At 38.2% G+C, this 19,243-nt stretch overlaps 1 protein-coding gene and 1 pseudogene across 10 annotated transcripts in view; both read left to right on the top strand.

Annotated features, from left to right (window-relative positions):
* Positions 1–10,272: 10,272 nt before the first annotated feature.
* On the top strand, positions 10,273–12,302 carry LOC131254325 (UTP--glucose-1-phosphate uridylyltransferase 2-like; annotated as a pseudogene).
* Positions 12,303–14,869: 2,567 nt separating this feature from the next.
* LOC131253480 (peptidyl-prolyl cis-trans isomerase FKBP42) overlaps positions 14,870–19,243 on the top strand; it is a 91,079-nt gene continuing 86,705 nt past the window's right edge. For 4 of the 10 annotated variants that reach the window (XM_058254495.1, XM_058254491.1, XM_058254494.1 and 1 more), the window contains exon 1: positions 14,870–15,143. Coding sequence is in view for 6 of the 10 variants with exons in the window: in XM_058254488.1 (XP_058110471.1) it covers positions 16,451–16,487; positions 16,603–16,635 (70 nt within the window). In the remaining 4 variants the exon portion in view is untranslated. Of the gene's footprint in view, positions 15,144–15,261; positions 15,320–16,399; positions 16,488–16,602; positions 16,636–19,243 lie in introns of those variants that run through there. The other 6 variants (XM_058254493.1, XM_058254492.1, XM_058254488.1 and 3 more) reach the window with 6 other exon arrangements.

The raw sequence follows: 19,243 nt of genomic DNA, 5'->3' as shown, positions 1-19,243 counted from the left end.
TCTACTCCATCTAGCCGTTTTGTGAGCTCATTTTAAAACTTGAGACTAAAAGTGAGCAAGATACAGTACTCAAGGAAGATGTGGTGAGTAGGGAAATTCCCATGGTTGAAACCTCCCTAGGTTGACAGTGATGTTTATGTGCCATCCTCACCCATGTTTGGACCGGAGGCGGATTGGCTGGTGTACCACACCACCGACATAGCTGGTGTTGGTAGGTATCGTGAGAAGATGGGCACTAAACTCCTCCTGAGCTTCGAGTTTTACTAACGATTTATAGGAGATCAAAGTTATATAGGTCCACACAATGATGTATTTATTATATCCACACTGTTTATCCGTTGTGCAAGATTATTTTAGAGCATGAGCTAAAAAATAAGTCATACCCAAAGTTCAAGCAGATCACACCACAAATAATAGTGTAACGCCCTAAAATTCAGGGGGTCAAGCATAACTCAGTTCCCGAGTTTCGAAAACATCACTTATGCAACATATGAAATGATGAATGTATGTTGTCTGTATTAGTGCATAAAACATGAAGTAGATTGAGCCAAACTACAAACATAATCCAAGGACAGGTGAAACATGCAAGCAGAAGACTGAATATATATATATATATAAGTCTCTGAGATATGTATGCTCTGTCAGGTCATAATTATAAATGTTTGTTTCAAAGTATAAGTATCAAAATGAAATCATCCATTACAAAATAAACCCTGAATCCCCATAGCTCAGGACATGGCTCACATGAACCCGCCTGAGAACTGCATCAAGAAAAACGCCTCCTCATCATCCTCATACTCCTGCTCTGCCTCGTGGGTCGCATCATCATCTGCATCTAAGACAGAGTCTGGTTGGTGTTGAAACACCGTCCCAGAACGTGGGAGTGAGTGATCAACTCAGTGAAACTATACAGTAAAGTTAACATATTATCAATTCAATCAAGTAGTAATGATAAGGCAATACAATCAATCATATCCTAATTACTCTTGTTAATGCAATGATGTATGTAGAAATGATGCATGCCCTCGCCTGCACTCCCTCAGCGTCTTCATCTTACGGTACGCATGACAACCTCCCACAGTGCTCCACGACGCCAAAGCACATACAATGCGGTGCATGAACATGATTACCAAGTTGTTATTAGTCCTTTTCATATAGCAGGATTGGGAAGCTAAGGTACCTTCCTCTTATCAATTCTCAAACGGTGATCCATTCTAGGGTCGTCAGTCCTAGACAATCTCATACGATATTGTGGTTCTAGGTCGCTGCAAAGGGCTCGTCACCAATCAATGCATGCCTATCATACCTTAGCTACTACCCTAAGGCTCGTCGCCTCAATGCAGTATCAAGATATGCTCGAGGTCACTACAAAGGGCTCATCACCAATCAATGTAGGCCGACAGCACGAATATAGTGTCCCATACCACCATAATCGGCTCCAGTGAATCCGATTTTCGGGTTTGGGGCGTGACACTCGTCATCCCAGCGTAGGCCGACAACTCGACCAGGGTGTCCCATACCACCATGCCTAGCTCATGAGTCTTAGCGGATCGAAGTACCATAGTTAATGGGATTGCACTGGTAAGTTTGGTTCCCTAGATTCAAACAATAGCCCATACATGGTGAACATCCACTGGGACAATCAGGTTACTTGACGAGCTCGACTAGCACGAGCGCACGTTGAGTTGAACGACATGAAGTGCGCAAACACTCCGTGTGGCCAAACCACTGCCGACAACCCTAATACGACTCGGGTTCGTCAAACACGTCCTACGTGACGAAAGCGACCTCAGCCACGAACTCAAAGCTTGTTACCGATTCCCTAGACTATTTCATAGTCCCAAACACATTCAATTATAACAGATATTCATACCAGTAAGTCAGAACAGTAATGGATTAACAATTCCAATCATACGATGAATTTCAACTTAACATGAATTCACACATAAGTAGCGTCTAAGTTAAATAGACAAAGAATGTAAATTGCATGGAGGAAATCATACATATCATGAAGATAGTTGAGAATCTCTTCTCAACGCCCATAAAAAGTACAATATATTACACACTTATTCATTTAGACATTTCTACAAACACTTAGGCTACATATTCCAACATACATGGCGTATGTTGATGATAGCACACATTAGGACAATTTCTCTTGCCAAGGAGTTGTTACACATACAACTAGCACAAACATGCGACAATTAATCATGGCAACCACATGCTCATATTTCATACGTATACGATCATTTCTACATATACGTGGAATACACAAATCTCAATATAGTTCATATATATCAGAAAACGCAATACAAACATCGCATTTGGCATGTGAAATTGCATACACAACAATAATAAACCATTAACCGACATTGAAAGCCTTGAAAACCATAACCTATACGAATATAGTCCGCACCTTAACCAGAAAGTGCGCAACAGATCAGATTCAGATGATAAGTCTTCGTCAACGGCGACTAGATAACCTAAGGCATGAATTAAATTAGCTACATCAACACTTAGACTATTTTAAGCTTTAAAACAGGTTAGGGTTTGATTGACTTACCCAAGAATGAACTTATAATCACCGGAATAACGATTCAAATGCGATGGATTAGGTACGCAGAGTAATAGGGAAGAATCTCAAGATGATTCACCAACTTCTCTCTCACTTTCTCTCTCTTAGCTAGGGTTTGGAAAATTCGTATGGAATTTGAGAGTGAGGGTTTAAGGTCTTTATATAGGCCTAATATTGATGGAAATAGCTCCAGGGCCAAGGTATATTTAGGTTATAACCAAATCGGGTCTATTTCGATCCAATGGAGCATTTCTGGAGGTCATTTTTCTGAGTGTGGTCAGACTTAAGCTCACTAATATTGGATCTTAAGCAAGTTAAGTTTTCAGTCCGATCGGGTTTCCAGATCGCCCATGGCGGACCAATTTCAATTCAACAGTCACCGAAACTTGATCAGGGACACAAACACTTTGACGCGTATGAGCCATCTTTCCTGATCCGAGGGTAAATTTGGGTCAGATTCTGACGGTCAGAATGCTTAAAATCGGCGCGCAAGTGACACGACTCAGATTTCTTAAATTCATATTTAATTTCTAAATAATTTCACCTTTCTCACACTCTTTACTCCGGACTTAAGCAAATCGTCTCAGGACATCATCTGGACTTGATTTTTGAGGTGATTGTCAAGCCCAACAAGGTGATCATAATTGTTTAAGATCATCGCTATCGGACTTTCGACACGTGGTCCAGGTCCAATACAAAGTTTCCAAGTACTCCCGAGAGCAACTGGATTTAGCGTTGAATCCTAGATTTCAGGGTAACATAGCGCTAACGATTCTATAGGTTTTGGGTCTTATAGATCGAATTTAAAGTGATTGGTGCTAATTTCACAGGCAATCGAGTTTAGCGCTAGTTAATTCACATTTAACTTCTAAAGGATTGAGTCCCAAGAGAATCCTGATTGAGGTGGTGCTCGGTGTTGAGGGTCAAATATTACATATCAGACCCCAGTTATTGCCTGATTTTACGTACATGATAATGCTTAATGTCATATTTTAATTGTGTTTTTATTGCAGGATGTAATCAGGAGCGTGGACTGAAAAATAGTACTAAAAGCGTGGATTTGACACTCCGAAGTCACCAGAGCAAGGGACGCACTCCAGAGAACCAAGACTGAAGAATTTACATGCCAGGGATCCGAGAAAATTAAGCTATTCACGTTAAAGAGGCCCGAAATTGGTGAAGAATGTAAGATCACATAGTTCCCACCATCTGATTGGCTCAAAACTTCATACATGGCCTGAGGGCCATAAATTAACCGTACATATCAAATTTCAGCCCTCGGATCACTATGGAAGTGCCCCAACTGACAGATCAGCCCATAAACCGTTGATTCTGGGCCCACCTGATATCTGGAGCTGCCTCAAATCTGGTCTCAACGCCTTAAATAGAGACACTAATTGAATGAATGGATTGGATTTGGCAAGAACATCACAGCAGATCACGAACATGCAGCGTGTGCATGGAGCGTGCACAAGCCCGCGCCGCACCGGAATCGAGAGACGGGTCAGCAGGCGCTGACCCGACCTTCTTCTCAAAAAGGAAACTTCCGTTTCCTGTAACGCGTAACGAACGGACGGAGTCCGTTTTGCGGACGTTATTGGGCCCCACAAAGTGTCCGTACGGATGATCCAAGCCGTCCATCATGTAGAGGGTCACGAATACATCAAACTTATGTTAACTGTTTGTACCCATGCAAGCACACGTGCGCGATACAGAGGCCATAAGTGGACTGCCCTGCAACGTTCAAATTGATTTTAGCATGATTTCTTCTCTGGTCCGAGTCAATGGACATTCAAAACCATCCATTTCTGACCAAAATTTTGAGGGCAATCTAATGGACGGGGTGGATTTCCATGAAAGCACCTCTGTGGGGCCCACCGATCACGACAGCGCTGGACGTACGAAAGGCTACGCACGTCCACGAAATCCAGTTTTTCAGGCGGTTGTGGCCCACCATCTTTGATCATATAGCAGATCTGAACTGTCTATCATGTAGGCCAGCAAAAATACTTCCAAGAGACGTTGATTTTACAGAAATAATGTAAGGAACGAGAGAGTTATGAAGCCCTGAACCTGGCTGCGAAAAGGCTTTCGCTGCGCGTGCGATAGCTTTCCAAATCCAATTTCCACCACTCCAGCAGCTATAAAAAGAGTTCCAAAACGTGGAGAAGGGGGTGTGCTTGAACAGGGGACGTCAGATAGAGAAAGAGAGGCGGAGAGAGAAGTGTTGGGAATTTTTATATATTTTCTTTATTTTTTTCTGTTTTTTTTATGAATTATGTTAAGATTTAGTCTGATTATGTTAGGCTAAACCACTTAACTAGGGCTAAGAGGTGAAGCTTTTGGCGTGATGGAATGATCCTACGGTTTGATTCATGTTGAACTTGTTATTGATTGGTTTGATTTTAAGGAAGGCTTTAGTTTTTAATGGTTTATTGTGATTGACATTATAGTAAATCTGCAATGGCGTGAGTTTTTCCTTTTCATTATCCTGATTATGCAGTTAGGAAGTCCCGTTGTTCACCATCGTCTCCTGGGCATGATTGGATGATGGAATCCTTCCTAACATTTATACATCTATCTGATTGATTGTTGATTAGTGTAATTCTGTTGTTTACTTTGTCTCATGGGCATGGTTTTGTGATGGAATCAACTCTAATTCTCATTCCTTTCATCTCTTTGAAAACTAGATCGAAGGAAGTTCAGATTGAGTTTTAGTGACATATCTTCCAACTGGATGAAGATGGGACTCGAAGTCCAGTTGAGTTCATGAATCAAGCGTAGATCTCTCTGATCTCTACAAGTGGATCCTCTGAATCCCTAGTTTCCTACCTCTAAATTTCTTAAGTTTTACATTAATATTTCACCATTATTCCCTCAAATTCATTCGATTTAGATTTCATCTTAATCTAGTTCTAGTTCTAGTGAGTTTCAGATTACGCACAGGTTTCAGTCCCTTGGGATTCGACCTCGGTCTTACCGAGTTTATTACTACATCACAACCCTATACTTGAGAAGTGAACACTCGGGTCTTTGCATGAAATTTTCCGGGATGTTATAAATAGTGGGACAACGATTCTCATCATTAAAATATTTGTAGAGCTCACCATAACATCTATCTTTCATCCAATCTATTTGTAACACCACCAAAAAATGGGCAAAGAATATTACTTTTTTGCTACGGATATAAACCGTAGCTATATATACTATGATTTTAATCTATAGCTGAAATGTTGCTACACCATTAATAATTTACTGTGGTATAAGGAGCCCTATAGGGCCTAAAAAAAAATTATGTTATATCTAAGCCGTCCGTCTATTTTGAAATATTATTTTAAATAAGATGTAAAAATTCAACTGAATCAAAGGCTCAAGTGGGCCACACGGTAGGAAACATGGAGATTAAATCACATTTGCTTCCTATGGTGCGGTCCAGTTGGCTTTCATTCTACTTTAAGTTTGGGAACATGAGTTAAAATAATTTATTAAAATTAATGATAGGAATGGATAAACCAAATAGATCATGGTGGCCCCCACGGAGCTCTTGATAGGACTGTCGAGGTCCGTCCGACGAAAGGACGTCCAAAATTGGGCGCGCGCTAAAAAACAGAGCCACGCCCAAACTTCTGTATCTCTCTCTCTCCGTTTCCTCTCCCTCCGTTCCCCAATCATCTCTCCCCCTCCCGATCTCTACTCCATCTTCTCATTCTCCTGCCTCTCTCTCCAATGCATCTCCGCCCTCTCTATCTCTCTCCATTGCAGCAGTCGTGAAGCTCCTACCCGAAGAAACACACGCCATTCAAAACCCTTCTCATATCTTTGAGGTATCTTTTAAAACCGAAGGAATCTGAGGCTCATATCTTCCTCTCTTTGTGTCTCTTTTTCTGTCTTTCAGATTTCATGCATGCTAACTGTTTGATGAAATGGCATCCTATCTATTTGATGAATTGGCTAGATGAAATGACATGCTATCTGTTTGATGAAATGGCTAGATTTCATGCATTTTATCTGTTTGATGAGATGGCATGCTAACTTTTTGATAAAATGGCATGATAAAAAGTCTGTTTGAATGGCTACAAAACTATGCCAACCCAAGCCTCACCCAAAACCAGGCTAGATATGAACCTACGTAAGAAAGTCTGCCTCCTAAGTGAATAGCGAAATGAGGAAAAGGTGTTATTTGAAGGTTTCTTTTTCTATTTTATCAGGAGCAGCAAAAAATGAAAAAAGAAAAAAGGAAAAAAGAAAGAAAAGGGGAAAAGAAAATGGTTACATCTGTTGTCAAATGCAACATCCTTCTATCGATGATCCTTCAAAGGAAGTTGTTGGATTTGAAGGACCAGGCCAATAGCTGCCTGATTTGAATAAGTTGTTTAATTTTCAGTCATGAAGTGGACATGATAGATTAGTGTGGGTCAGTGAACACTAGAGTTAACAAACATCTTAGCAGGGGCGTAAAAGGACAATTGAACTGGTGAGCAAAGAGACCCAACTCAGTTAGATATCAAGTTGATTCAACATGAAACTTGATTCCCTTGATTTTTCATTTCTCATTGAGTTTTTTTTTTTTTCAAGTGTAATCAAGTTGGGCCGAAATCTCAACAGAGTTGATTTTTCTGGGTTATCTAATTCTTGTTAACTTTTCATATTTTTATTAGTTTATGCACTTCATAATATACTACTTTAAAACAATGATTTAATTATTGAGTTTTTTGCTTGCAAGTCAAGTGTTTGGCCGACTCTTCAAGTCAATTCGACTTAATAGACTTTCGAGTTGAGTCAGGTTCTTAGACATGCATGGGAATTAAAGAAAATTATATAAATCTTTGGCCCTGTTTGGTAAGCGCCTAAAAAAGAGCTCATCTCATATTAATTAACAGTAATTATTTACTACAGATCTTGATCTCGAGTACATAACTACTATTAACATGAACTCGGTATATCTCTAATACATAATTTCTCTCAAATAAAATGAGATGAACTCAGTTTTAGGCATCTACCAAACAGGATCTTTGGGTGTTCATTTGAATAGTAAGATTCAATTGTGTGCCAGGTAAGCCAATTAGAGCTGTAAGCCGTAAGAGGTAGTCGGGTAGCCAAAGCTGTAAGCCAATCAGAGTGGTAAACCAAGCAATAGTCAGGAAACAGTATAGGCCAGAATTTCAGTGTTTTCAGCAGCAGTTAATAATTAGGGCAGCCAAAATCATACAGGAAGCAGCCAGGTTGGAAGCATAAAGGGTCCGCCTTAAGAAATTTTATAATATCCTTCAAGTATATTCTCCATGACAGTAAATTTGACTGCTACTAGAGTTGGCCGCATGTAACTCGTTGAGAGGGTGCTTCTATCCTTATTTCTACCCTGGCCGCATGTAATTCTAATATTTCTACCTTTATTTTAATGTGTCAATTAAGTATGGCCTGAATTTTTTTGTGGGGCCTGCCAGAAAATTGTAACTTTTTTTATCAACAAAGTTACATATGTTACACTCCTACCTTTCTCCCATTTTAATTTTTAATTTTTTCTAATGTGTCAACCAAATAAAAATTAGGCAATCCGGAAGTCTGCTAATTTAGGATTGACTATTCTTGTGATTTGTAACCTCCTAGATTAGAAAGTCCTAGGATGCTTCAAGATTGTTGTCTTGCAATCCTCATAAAGTGCTGGATTTGCAACCAATACAGAGGGAGCTTTTGCTATTATCCTGACTGAGATTATACATCCTGACACTCGTTTGTGGAAAGAAGATGGGTTTGCATTTACAATTGGAGAGGCCGGTCCTGGATCATTTGTGCAATGGGGGAAGGAATCTTTGAGAATTCAATATTTTGAACAAATTTAGTACTCTATAATTGAACTTGGTGTGCATGATTTTGTTAGTTGCTTTATATGATGTTTGGCTTTTTTTTTCCTTAATTTTGAACTAATTTGGCACTTTATAGTTCAACATATTGATGGTCTGCATGTTTTTTCTAGTTACTCTATATGTTGTTTGGTTTGGTTTTTGTAATTTTGAATGAATTTTGTACTCTATATTTAAACATATTAGACTCCATTTGGTCGTCACAAGTCAAATGGAGCCTAAGCCCCTTTTTAACTCCACCAATGCAACTCCTTGCATTGCTGGTCCCAAGCCAGGGTAAAGGAGGAGGGAGAATGGGCATCAAGGTAAGTTGTGTACTTTTCATTCATTTTCCGAGAGACATTTTTAAAATGCTTGATGGTTAATTTCAAGAATTTTCCTATAAAACGTATTAGTAATGGCTTCTTCTACTACCATCTGAGGACCTCAAAGGCTTAACTAACTTGAGATTTTTATATGCAGGCTGATGTATTTTCAGCCCCACAGATCAACGTTGCCACTGCAAGGTTCAATATTGAAATGGTAAAGTTTTTAACTATTTATTTTATCTTTCTTTTTTCTTGTTCTTCATAAATAATTTGATGTCTTAGCCTCCTGTCATTACCTACTAGTTTTGTCACTATTTGTACATATGTCAATCTCATGAGTCTTACTTTTTGTAATGTTCTTACCCTTCTAGTGATTATCAGAAGCAGTGGGCCATCATTGAAAGATTACCCTTGTAGTGAGTCCAGGTACATCATTGGAGATTTTAACTAGGTATGCATTGGTCTGTTTTTGTGCTATTAATGTGGATGACTTTGTTTTCCCTGTTAGTAACTGAAACATTTTCGATGCTATTGACAGGCAGTAAAGCTTTATGAGAGGGGTTTAATTCCTTGTGCTAATTACCCTGAGTTCTGGATTCGTTATGTGGAATTCGTGGAAGCTAAGGGCGGATGGGAGATAGCAAACGCAGCCCTCGATCGTGCGACTGAGGTTTTTCTAAAGGTATCAATTAGCATAACTAAGATTAATGTCCGTCGGTCATTTTTCATTTTAGTGTCTCATTTTTATTCATGGTATGAACCTCATATCAGACAATTATATTTTGGTTCACAAGAGGACCTTCTGCATTTGATTTTCTTTCAACTGATACTAGACGGCTGCTTGAAGGATGACTACAAAGTGGTTTAGACGGCTGACTTGCTGTCTTTATTATTATCCCACTTACACATGTTGTAAATGAGTGTTTGCACAAAACCAACACACTTAACTAGCTTTACTTTGAAAGCGAACTTAATGAGCAAATAGAATTTCTTCACATACCATTGCATATGCGTTTGCCTGGGATACTCGCACCATGCATCAGGTGGGGTATAGATGACCTGTCCCAAAAAATCAAGCTGGGCAGATCATCAACTGGGTGGGGCTTTGGAATTCCATATAATTTCTGCTTTGATATTGATTCTATTGACACCCAACACAGCCATGTTGATAGTCTGAAAAATCAACTTCTCTTTTGATAGTCTTACAATATCCTCACAAACAGCCATGCAGCCATCCCTTTGCTTTCAAGAATCAGTTCTCTGTTTTTTTTTTTTTTTTTAATCAATCAAGTCTCAACCATCTGGATGACTGATCGGCTGGACAATTTTCATCCATGTTATGCAAACATACATTTAAGATACAATTTTCATCCAGGATTAATGAATATTATAGGTGAATCTGTCAAGTTAGTGATGGAAGAAGTAAGCCAGTTTTTGTCTCATGTTTCTCATTTTATTACACTTCCATAGGTATTCGGAGTGCATGAGTTGAGATCACATTCATTTACTCATTCTACTGGTCTCAACCATGTTGTTCTATATTTCTGGATCTTCTTTTGCTTTGTCTGTATGTAATCTCACATGCACATTAGGAAAAGGTGCTCTCACAACTTTGATTGGCGCGTAGATGCATAGGCAGTCAACCTGAGTTGGAAAGCAGCCACACTCAAGTGCATATGGGTGCTTCCTGACTGAATGGAACAGAAATCCTAAATCATCTGATCCAACACAAGAATGAGTACTGCATGGAGGTACACAAACAGGCTTATTAGTCAATGTACCATTCCAACCTCAAGGCCTTTCCCAAGCATTTTGTATTTTGTGCAGGTGACCCCAAAAACTTTGGTGGATGTTAAAGGTGGTACCCTCATCTCATATGAAGGAAAAGTTCAGGTAAGCCTTCTCGTACTCTGTCTCATGTCATTTTCAGCAGCGTAGCATAGTTTCTAGACATGATGCCTGTGTCTACAAGTATCGTATTGGCATGTGTGCTTGCATGTGGATGGCTAGGGAGGGATCCGCATCTGAGTGGCTGTAGCAAACCTCGTACCTTTTATTTGATCTGCTGCTCAGGTTTACTGAACTGCCTTTTCTATTCTCATTCCGAAATTGACTAAATGAGATGCATTTTATTCACTAGTTATCCGCTGCCTCTTTGAGTTAATTGTATTTGACTGATATCTTCAATGGTTAGCCTTTGTTGACATTATTCCTCCCATAATGTAATGCAGCTCCTGGAAATTGCATGGGTTCCTGACGAACATGTAAGAGCCATGCTATATGCTGATTTTCTTCTCATTCTTCTTTTGAAATTTTCTAATATCATGTGAATAACAAACCACACTTTCAATATCACGCTAATCAGATGCATGGCTTACTTGAATTTTGAAATGGTTCATATTTGACTGATTTGTGATGTTCCCTTGTGTTTGCCAGGTAAATGAATTTAAATCAATAGAAAAATTCAAGATTTTCAACACCAACTTGTATGTGAATATCAACCCCTGATCTTCAAGTTGTCTTAATGCTGCATGTAAAATGTTGGAATGCTGATACCTGTTTGTACAGGTGGGTGAGTTTGAAGGCCATTAAACAGTTGGTGGAGGCCGACGCCCTTAAAATGGAGATTATTCCAAACCCCAAGGCAAGCCTTTTTCATTCCAAACACTAAGAAAAATTTCTGACTCACTACTACTGGTGTGAGAAGTGCTGATGAAGTCACTGATATTTTCAGGAAGTGGATGGTGTGAAAGTTCTTCTGCTGGAAACTGCAGCTGGAGCAGCGATACGGGTATTCATCAAATGCATTTCTTCATTTCTTCTTTCTGGGAACCAGTTCTTTGATCATGCAATTGATGCGAATGTTCCTCGATCTCGGTTTCTTCCAGTGAAGGCAACATCTGATTTGCTTCTCATCCAGGTTAATGCTTTTCTTGAAGTTGATCTTGGTTACTTGGATGGATCTTAAGCATTCCTAACACTTTGTTTTTTTTTTGTTCTGTAGTTGGATCTTTATACCTTGGCCGATGGCTTTGTAATCAGAAGCAGTGCAAGAACTAATCCAGCAAACCTTCTATTGAGTTGGGACCCGAATTCAAAAAGGTGAAATGTTCATATCATGTCTGGATTCTGTCAATTCCTTGGGGTTATTCAGCCTTACATGTTTACAATTGAGTGTCTTTCCTTTCTTTTTTGCAGGTCAGCAACTTTCTCAGTCGCTTCTAGTCCATCCCTAGCATCCTTGAGCTTGATAGCTTGAAGGTTGTTGGTGATGTATGGTTCGGTGCTAGTGTAACACTCAAGGTATCAAACGAAATGCCATTTCATTTTTGTAACTTTTTTTTTTCTTTATCTATTTTTAAATTCTGGGTAATTAGTTTTACATCCTGGAGCTATTTTATGTTAATTCAAATGTCCAATGAGAGTTTTGGAGATGGAAAACAATGTGGGAATAGTAGCATATGTCACTCTTGCCCTGGTATTGTTTATTTAGAAATGTGAATGTAGGATGCATTCTATGATTTGATTGCTATTTGTAATAAATGTATCGTTTTTTTTCCTGATTACATTTTATGTACTATTCATATCAGCATTAATTGTATTAGCTTAGATGAGTTGATCAATCGCAAGTTCCTGCAATGGTAACAGACACCATTGTTAATTTATTTTATTTTAAAAAATTAAATAGCTACGGATATTAGCCGTAGCTGTTGTTCTTAAAACCGTACCTATTGTTACATCAGCATATTGCTACGGATTTCATTCTATTTTATCTACCTATAAGCTGTAGACACATTTGCTACAGACATTAGCTACAGATTCTATCCGTAGTATTTATAGTACGAATTAAATCCGCAACCATAGGTTTTTGACCTTTAGCACACCTCCAATTACTACCGTAGGACTGCGGACTATAACCGTAGTAATAAGATTTTAGCTACGGCTTTTATCCGTATCTTTTTTCCCTTTTCTGGTAATATAAGGCCGCAGACTTTGATTAAGAGAAAAAACAAATATCTTATTAATCCAAGACTTCTATGACCCCAAAAGGGTTTTGGTGTTAGACATTCAATCTCTATTACTTTTTGCAATATGGCCTACTTAATCTTTGACTCTGTCTTAAGTCTTGCGAAGAGCTGGCCAATTGGCAAGATGATTTAGATATAACACCTTCTTCATGATGAGACCATAGAACTTGGTGACGTGAACACATTAGCTAAGTTGGTGGTACATGGAACACCTGTTAATCTGCTTCTGTTTGGACTCAGCCGGCCCAAAAATCAGACTGATACAATATTCAAGTGAACCAAAAGATTTAAAGCGTCAGAAGCAGATTGGTTGGTGTACCACACGCCACCCAGCAGTATTGAGGTCACCAAATTTTGTGGGTCCTATCATGAAGTATATATTATATTCAAATCATCCATTCATTTTGTAAGGCTTGAGCTGAAAATAATATAAATTAAAAGTAGTGGATCACACTACAAAAGGAAGTGGGTGATTGAACTCCTACAATTAAAATCCTTTTGGGGTCATAAAAGTTTTGGATGAATATGATATTTGTTTTTCATTTCGTCCAGATTCTTTGTAACCTTATTATCAGATTAGATAGAAATTAAATGTTATGATGGGTTTTATAAATATTTTGATGATGAGAATCATTGTGCCATTACTATTTTTGGTGTGGTTTACTTAAGCTATGGATATGACTCTTATTTAGGCTCATGCTCTAAAATAATCTTGCGAAATGAATAAATGACATAAATATAATAAATACAACAATAAAACATTCAAGTGACCCAAAAGATTTAAAGGTGCCAAGTCGAATTGGCTGGCATACCATACACCACCCACCTTGCATCATTGAGGTCACCAAATATGAAATATATTCAAATCATCCGTTCATTTGGTAATGCTTGAGCTGAAGATAAGATAAATTCAAAGACGAAGTAGACCACATTGCAAAAAGAAGTGGGGATTGAACGTTTCCCATTAAAATCCTTGGATCAAAAAAGTTTTGGATTGATATGAGATTTGTTTTTCATTTTAATCCAGTTATAAGTGACCTTATTCTTAGATTAGATGGAAAATAAATATAATGGTGGGTTTTATAAATATTTTGATGACGAGAATCATTGTTATACAACTCTTTGCGGTGTGGTATACTTAGCTTTACATATGACTCTTATTTCGACTCATGATCTAAAATGATCTTGCCAAATGGATAAACGGCGTGGATATAATAAATACATAGGGTCATGCATCTTTGATCTCCTTCGAACCGAGCATGAGCTATTGGCACGACACGTACCCGCACCAGCCAATCCGCTTCCGTCCAAGTCGTGCGTGAATCCACTGTAGTGTGTACATATATTCCGAGACTGGATCAGGTGTTTCCCGGCTAACCCCGTAGTGAGTGTTTTCCAGACTGTGGGGCTCGCGTTGATGTATTGGTCGTATATCCACGCCGTCCATCCCTCTCTCCAGCTCCATTTAGAAAATGAGACTAAAAATTAAGAAGATACAACTCTTAGATGGACCACACCACAGGAAACAGTGGTGATTGACAATTAAAAACTTCTTAGGACCACGGAAGGTTTTGATCAATATGATATTTGTGTTTTCCCTTTTATCAAGGTTTAGGTGACCTTATCAACAGGTTGGATGGAAAATAAATATTACGGTGAGCCTTAGGAAGTTTTTAATGGTGGGTTTCTTCGATGACCTCCGTTTCCTACGATGCGGTACATTTTAGATTTTGGATTCGATTCATCTTTGAAATCATGCCATAAAATAATCTGGGAAATATGATTTACAGTCTGGATATACAAAAATATATCAATGTGGGCCCCACAGTCAGAGAAACACTAATTACGGTGTTCCCCGAGTAACACCTATTCCGCTCCGTATATTCCATCCAATCCCCTCGTGACCGTTCCCTATGGTGTGGCGTATTTAAGTCTTATATATGACTTATTTCTATGATTAACGGTGAAAATATGGCGAAGAACATGATGAACGGTGTGGATCTTTTTATTATTTGTCCCACCTAGCGCTTATAGTCTGCTGTTTATACAGTTGGAGTGTTACAAGCATTTAAATGCTGTAGAACTAACGTTGGAATCTTGTCGTTTATGAACCGAAGTCGTTCGGAAATCGGAAGAAAGAGATCGAGAAAAGCTCGAGACCTTGAGCTAATCGATTCTTCCTATCTACAAATCCTTCCAACACGAAATTTCAGCTGCCGTATCACTCTTCGAAGAAGATCATTTGCCTGAAATTTAAGGGGAATCGGAACCAGAACGAAGGAGATCTTAGCTTTCCTCCTTTTTTTTCACGATTTTTGGGGGAATTTTGCTGTGATTCTCGTATTCTTCTCTTCTAGAGCCCAAGAAAGAGGTATGTTCCTGCCATTATGATTTTTATCGAGTTTAGAAGAATTTAGAATGAGTTTTAATGATTTTAGGGTTCGTCCAGCAATTTGCTCTTCTTAAATCATTAAGGGTTCGTTTGGCAGAATCCAGTGGATTTTTGAAGCCTGTGGAGTCGAGGGGATTTTGCAAATCAGCTTTGAGGTGGGAATGCAGAAAGGGCTCTTTTTGAGGGATTTGGCAGGAATCGAAATCCAAAGACTTCAAAATCCTGCTACCAAACGTCCGGGAAAACTGAAAAAGTCCTACAAATCCCCGGAATCCACTCTGCCAAATGACACCTAGCATTATGCCTATTTCCTTTTTTAAATTTCCTATTATGTTTTTATTTTTTTAAATGAAGAATTATACCTCGCATTACATAATTTTTTATGAAGAATTATACCTCTTACCATTCACACACACACACGCGTGCGCGCACGCAAAAGAAGGGAAAAAAAGAAGAAGAAAGAAAAAAGGAAAAAGAAAAAAGAACAATTATACCTCTTACTGGTTCACTTTATACCTTTAGTGTAGATTGTACAGTCATTCCCTCGAGGCCAGATCCTATACAAACGTTTCTACATTATGCTTAATGTACAAATAGATGTGTGGGTGTGGGGTCCTCCGTGATGTTTTCATTACATCCAATCCGTCCATCATGTGAACCCAATCTTGTTCTCCGTTGTTCCCAAAAATCAGGTCGATCAAAAACTCAAGTTGGACATTCCATGTAAAATCATGCCTAAAAGTGATAAAATAATAATTTGTGGCCCATTTGAGAATGACCTTTTGCTTGTCCATGCATCCTTTTTTCCTGTAGGATGCATAATGGATCAGATGGCATATGCAAAACAGGGCGGGTCTCGCACACAATCTAAAATGTTTTTAATGGTGGGCGTCCCATTCCAACTGTTTCCTGTGGTGTGGCCCACCTGAGTTTTTGGAGTGGCCTGATATTTAGGCACCGGGTAGAGCATTATGGCATGCAGATAATGGATGGACTGGATGTCATGAAAATGTCAGGGTGGGCGCCATGCGTCAGTTCGCACATTAAGCTTAACGTAGAAACGATTGTAGCGGATCCAGCGTCAATTCACTCATCTGTTACTTTGTTGACTATACTTTTTGTGAGGCTTACACCCCTTCTATTTTGCATGTAGTTTTTGGGTAATGATTGAAGCAATATGATTCCTTTTTGCATCTTATGTTCATTTCAATTGCTAATGTTATCTTCTCAATTAGGGAATCTGTGCAGATTTCAACAAGGCCTTTGGAGAGGATTCCCTTTTGAACATGGAGGACAGTCAAGGTCAGTATACTCTATTGGATGGCACTTATCACACTCTTGTAGGAGACAGATTGAGTTCAAGTCTTTCATGCCTCCGTCATTTTAGTGCACAACATCTATACTCATTTTCATTTGTTTCTTGGATTTTGGATGATAGCCCAAGCATATTCCCTCCAGCAGTCTGAGAAAGGTACCCACTTCAAATTCTTTAATGCATTAACCATATCACTTGTATTTAATCATTCCCCTTCATTTCGATGAATCTCCATGGCCATGCTGTAGCTACTTTTTCATTATAGAGTTATAAATTTATACATGCGATTAGAGTTTCTACCCACGGTCAATTAAATAAATCAGTTTATGTGTATACCAGGGAAAAATATATATTATATTTTCTATTTCTTTGTTTTCTCAATTAGTTTTTCGTATTGACTAGTATAAGTTGCTTTTTTAACGTATTCTGTGGTAATTATTTTATAGTTTATCTGAGTTTGTTTTTTCTATAAGTAATGCAATTCAATGGTAATAACAGGTTGTTATTTGTGTCCCATCAACATGTTCCAATAAAAAAAAAGGAAAAAAAAATAAAATATGCCCCATCAATTATCATCTCTCATCTGGAAATTGTATTTGTGTGCTTTTTGTGAAGACCTAATTCATTGTATTCAATGATCTTGGCAAGATAAATGGATTTGATGAGGAATTACTATTCAAAAAAATGAAGAATTATACCTGTTACTGGCTCACTTTGTATCTTCACTGCTGAATGTACAGTCATTCACTCATCTGTTACTTTGTCCATTGTTCATTTTGTGAGGCTCACACCCATCTATTTTGCATGAAGTTTCTGTATGAATCTTAAGATTGCCTTGAAGATTTCTGAGGTCATACACTATATCTACTATATATAAGAGAAGCCAGTGGAAAAAACTTTCAAGCAATTAGTTTTTCAAATTGCTAAAACTTTCAATATTAAGGGATGTGGGAGGGTTTTAAACCAAAGGAAATCTGCAAGGTGAAGCTAGCTGCTAGAGGACGCTTTACTGCCTCTTACATGAAAAAAAGAACTCTAATCTTGTGGCAGAGTATGATGGTTGATGTGCATGCACTGATAAATTACATATGTGGCATATCATGAGCTCAAACTTGACAGTAAAAGGGATGGACCTTGATTTAGGTGGCTTTTCAACTGGAAGTTATATTGACTTGATTTCCTAACTGGCTGATTGGTGGATATTTAATGGAAGGTCAAAATGGAAACAGTCAATGGTCCAATTTCAACAGCCAAATGCTTATTAATCACAGGTTAGGAACGTTACATTAATCTGAATTTTAGATGATGACTATCTAAAGTGGGTCTCACTACTTGGACGGTTTGGTGGTTTGATTGAGTCAATGTAAACCACTTATAATTTTTAGGTGCCTTTTACTGCTTCTCCACACTCTCGCACATCTTGCAAACCACTTCCATTCTCTCCATGTGTGTTGTGCAAGCCATTTGTACTAGTTATGCCATAAACTTATCATCCTAGTCACATGGAAAATTTAAATTTGTGTTTTAAATTGTGAGTAGCTTGTAACATAGCATTCACACCTCTGAAGCATCGGGTGTAAGTCACATTAAGTGTAGTGTAAGCTGCAGGCTACTACTGGATTTTAATTAAAATAACAGTAAAAATATAGCAGAAAATATTAACAAATAATTTCTACTCAAAATATTAACATATATTGCAAACAAATATAACACTGACTGATAGCAAATGGTACAGCAAATGTTAAGCATGAATAAATTTTACGACAAATATCATAAATCATTGAAAAAGGTAATACAACATAATCATTTTTTATAGTTTTAGTGAAAAAGTTGCAACAAGTATCACTAAATACAGTCAACCCAAAAAGCATAACAGGAAATAAAAGCACTCTTTTGAGCTTTAGAAGAGATTACATTACCCAATAACAGGAAAATAGGAGAACCACAGCAAAATCCCCAAAAATCAGGCTGTACAGACATGCAGGGGGGAAGTTGATATCTCCTTCTTTTGGGCTCCAATGCCACGTAAATTTTAGGCAAATTATCTTCTCCTAGGGGCAATACTATGGCTAAAATTGTGTTGAAACTTGAAAGGGTTTGTGGATTGGAAGAATCAAGCAGCTTAATTTTTTATCCAACCATGACAGAGGTGTTGAGCTCTTAGGAAAGTTTCATGTCTCATAAAGACAATATTCCTGTGTTAATTTTACACCATTTGAAAAATGGTTGTGACTCTTCAACTGTACACATGGCATAGTTGTACCAATGGATAAGATTTCTTGATTAGTATGATTTTAGAGATTTCCTCCATCCACAATTGGACCTACAATATGGATGGTCCATATAACTGTACACCAGTGCCATGTGTAAGCAGTATTGATGTAGGAATGAACGTGATGAGGTCGATCACCATCTTCCTCAGGGGGGATAACTACTTCGAATCCACGAAGCTTCTTTGGACTCCTCACAGAGACTTCTCGATTCCACGAGGAAAAATAGAAACTAGAAATAATTATAAAAAGTCGAAATAAATTTGTTGAATATTGATAGATGAAATAAATGAGTCTACAACCCCCTTTAAATAGGGATACCAAGACTTGGAATAAGTTTAGGAATTAAACTATCACTAAAACTCCCTAAAATTCGCAACTTACTATAAATAGTAAATTTACTATTGATAGTAAGTGTCCTATGTGGCTTAACCACATTATTCTCCTAATTTTTCTAAATACTTTTCATGTTGGACACAACTCCTAAAGCCCAA

The sequence above is a fragment of the Magnolia sinica genome, chromosome 8 (assembly GCF_029962835.1).
Source record: "Magnolia sinica isolate HGM2019 chromosome 8, MsV1, whole genome shotgun sequence".
Classification (NCBI taxonomy): domain Eukaryota; kingdom Viridiplantae; phylum Streptophyta; class Magnoliopsida; order Magnoliales; family Magnoliaceae; genus Magnolia; species Magnolia sinica.
The sequence above is the reverse complement of the archived record's forward strand: the minus strand, read 5'-3'. Positions and strand labels throughout refer to the sequence as shown.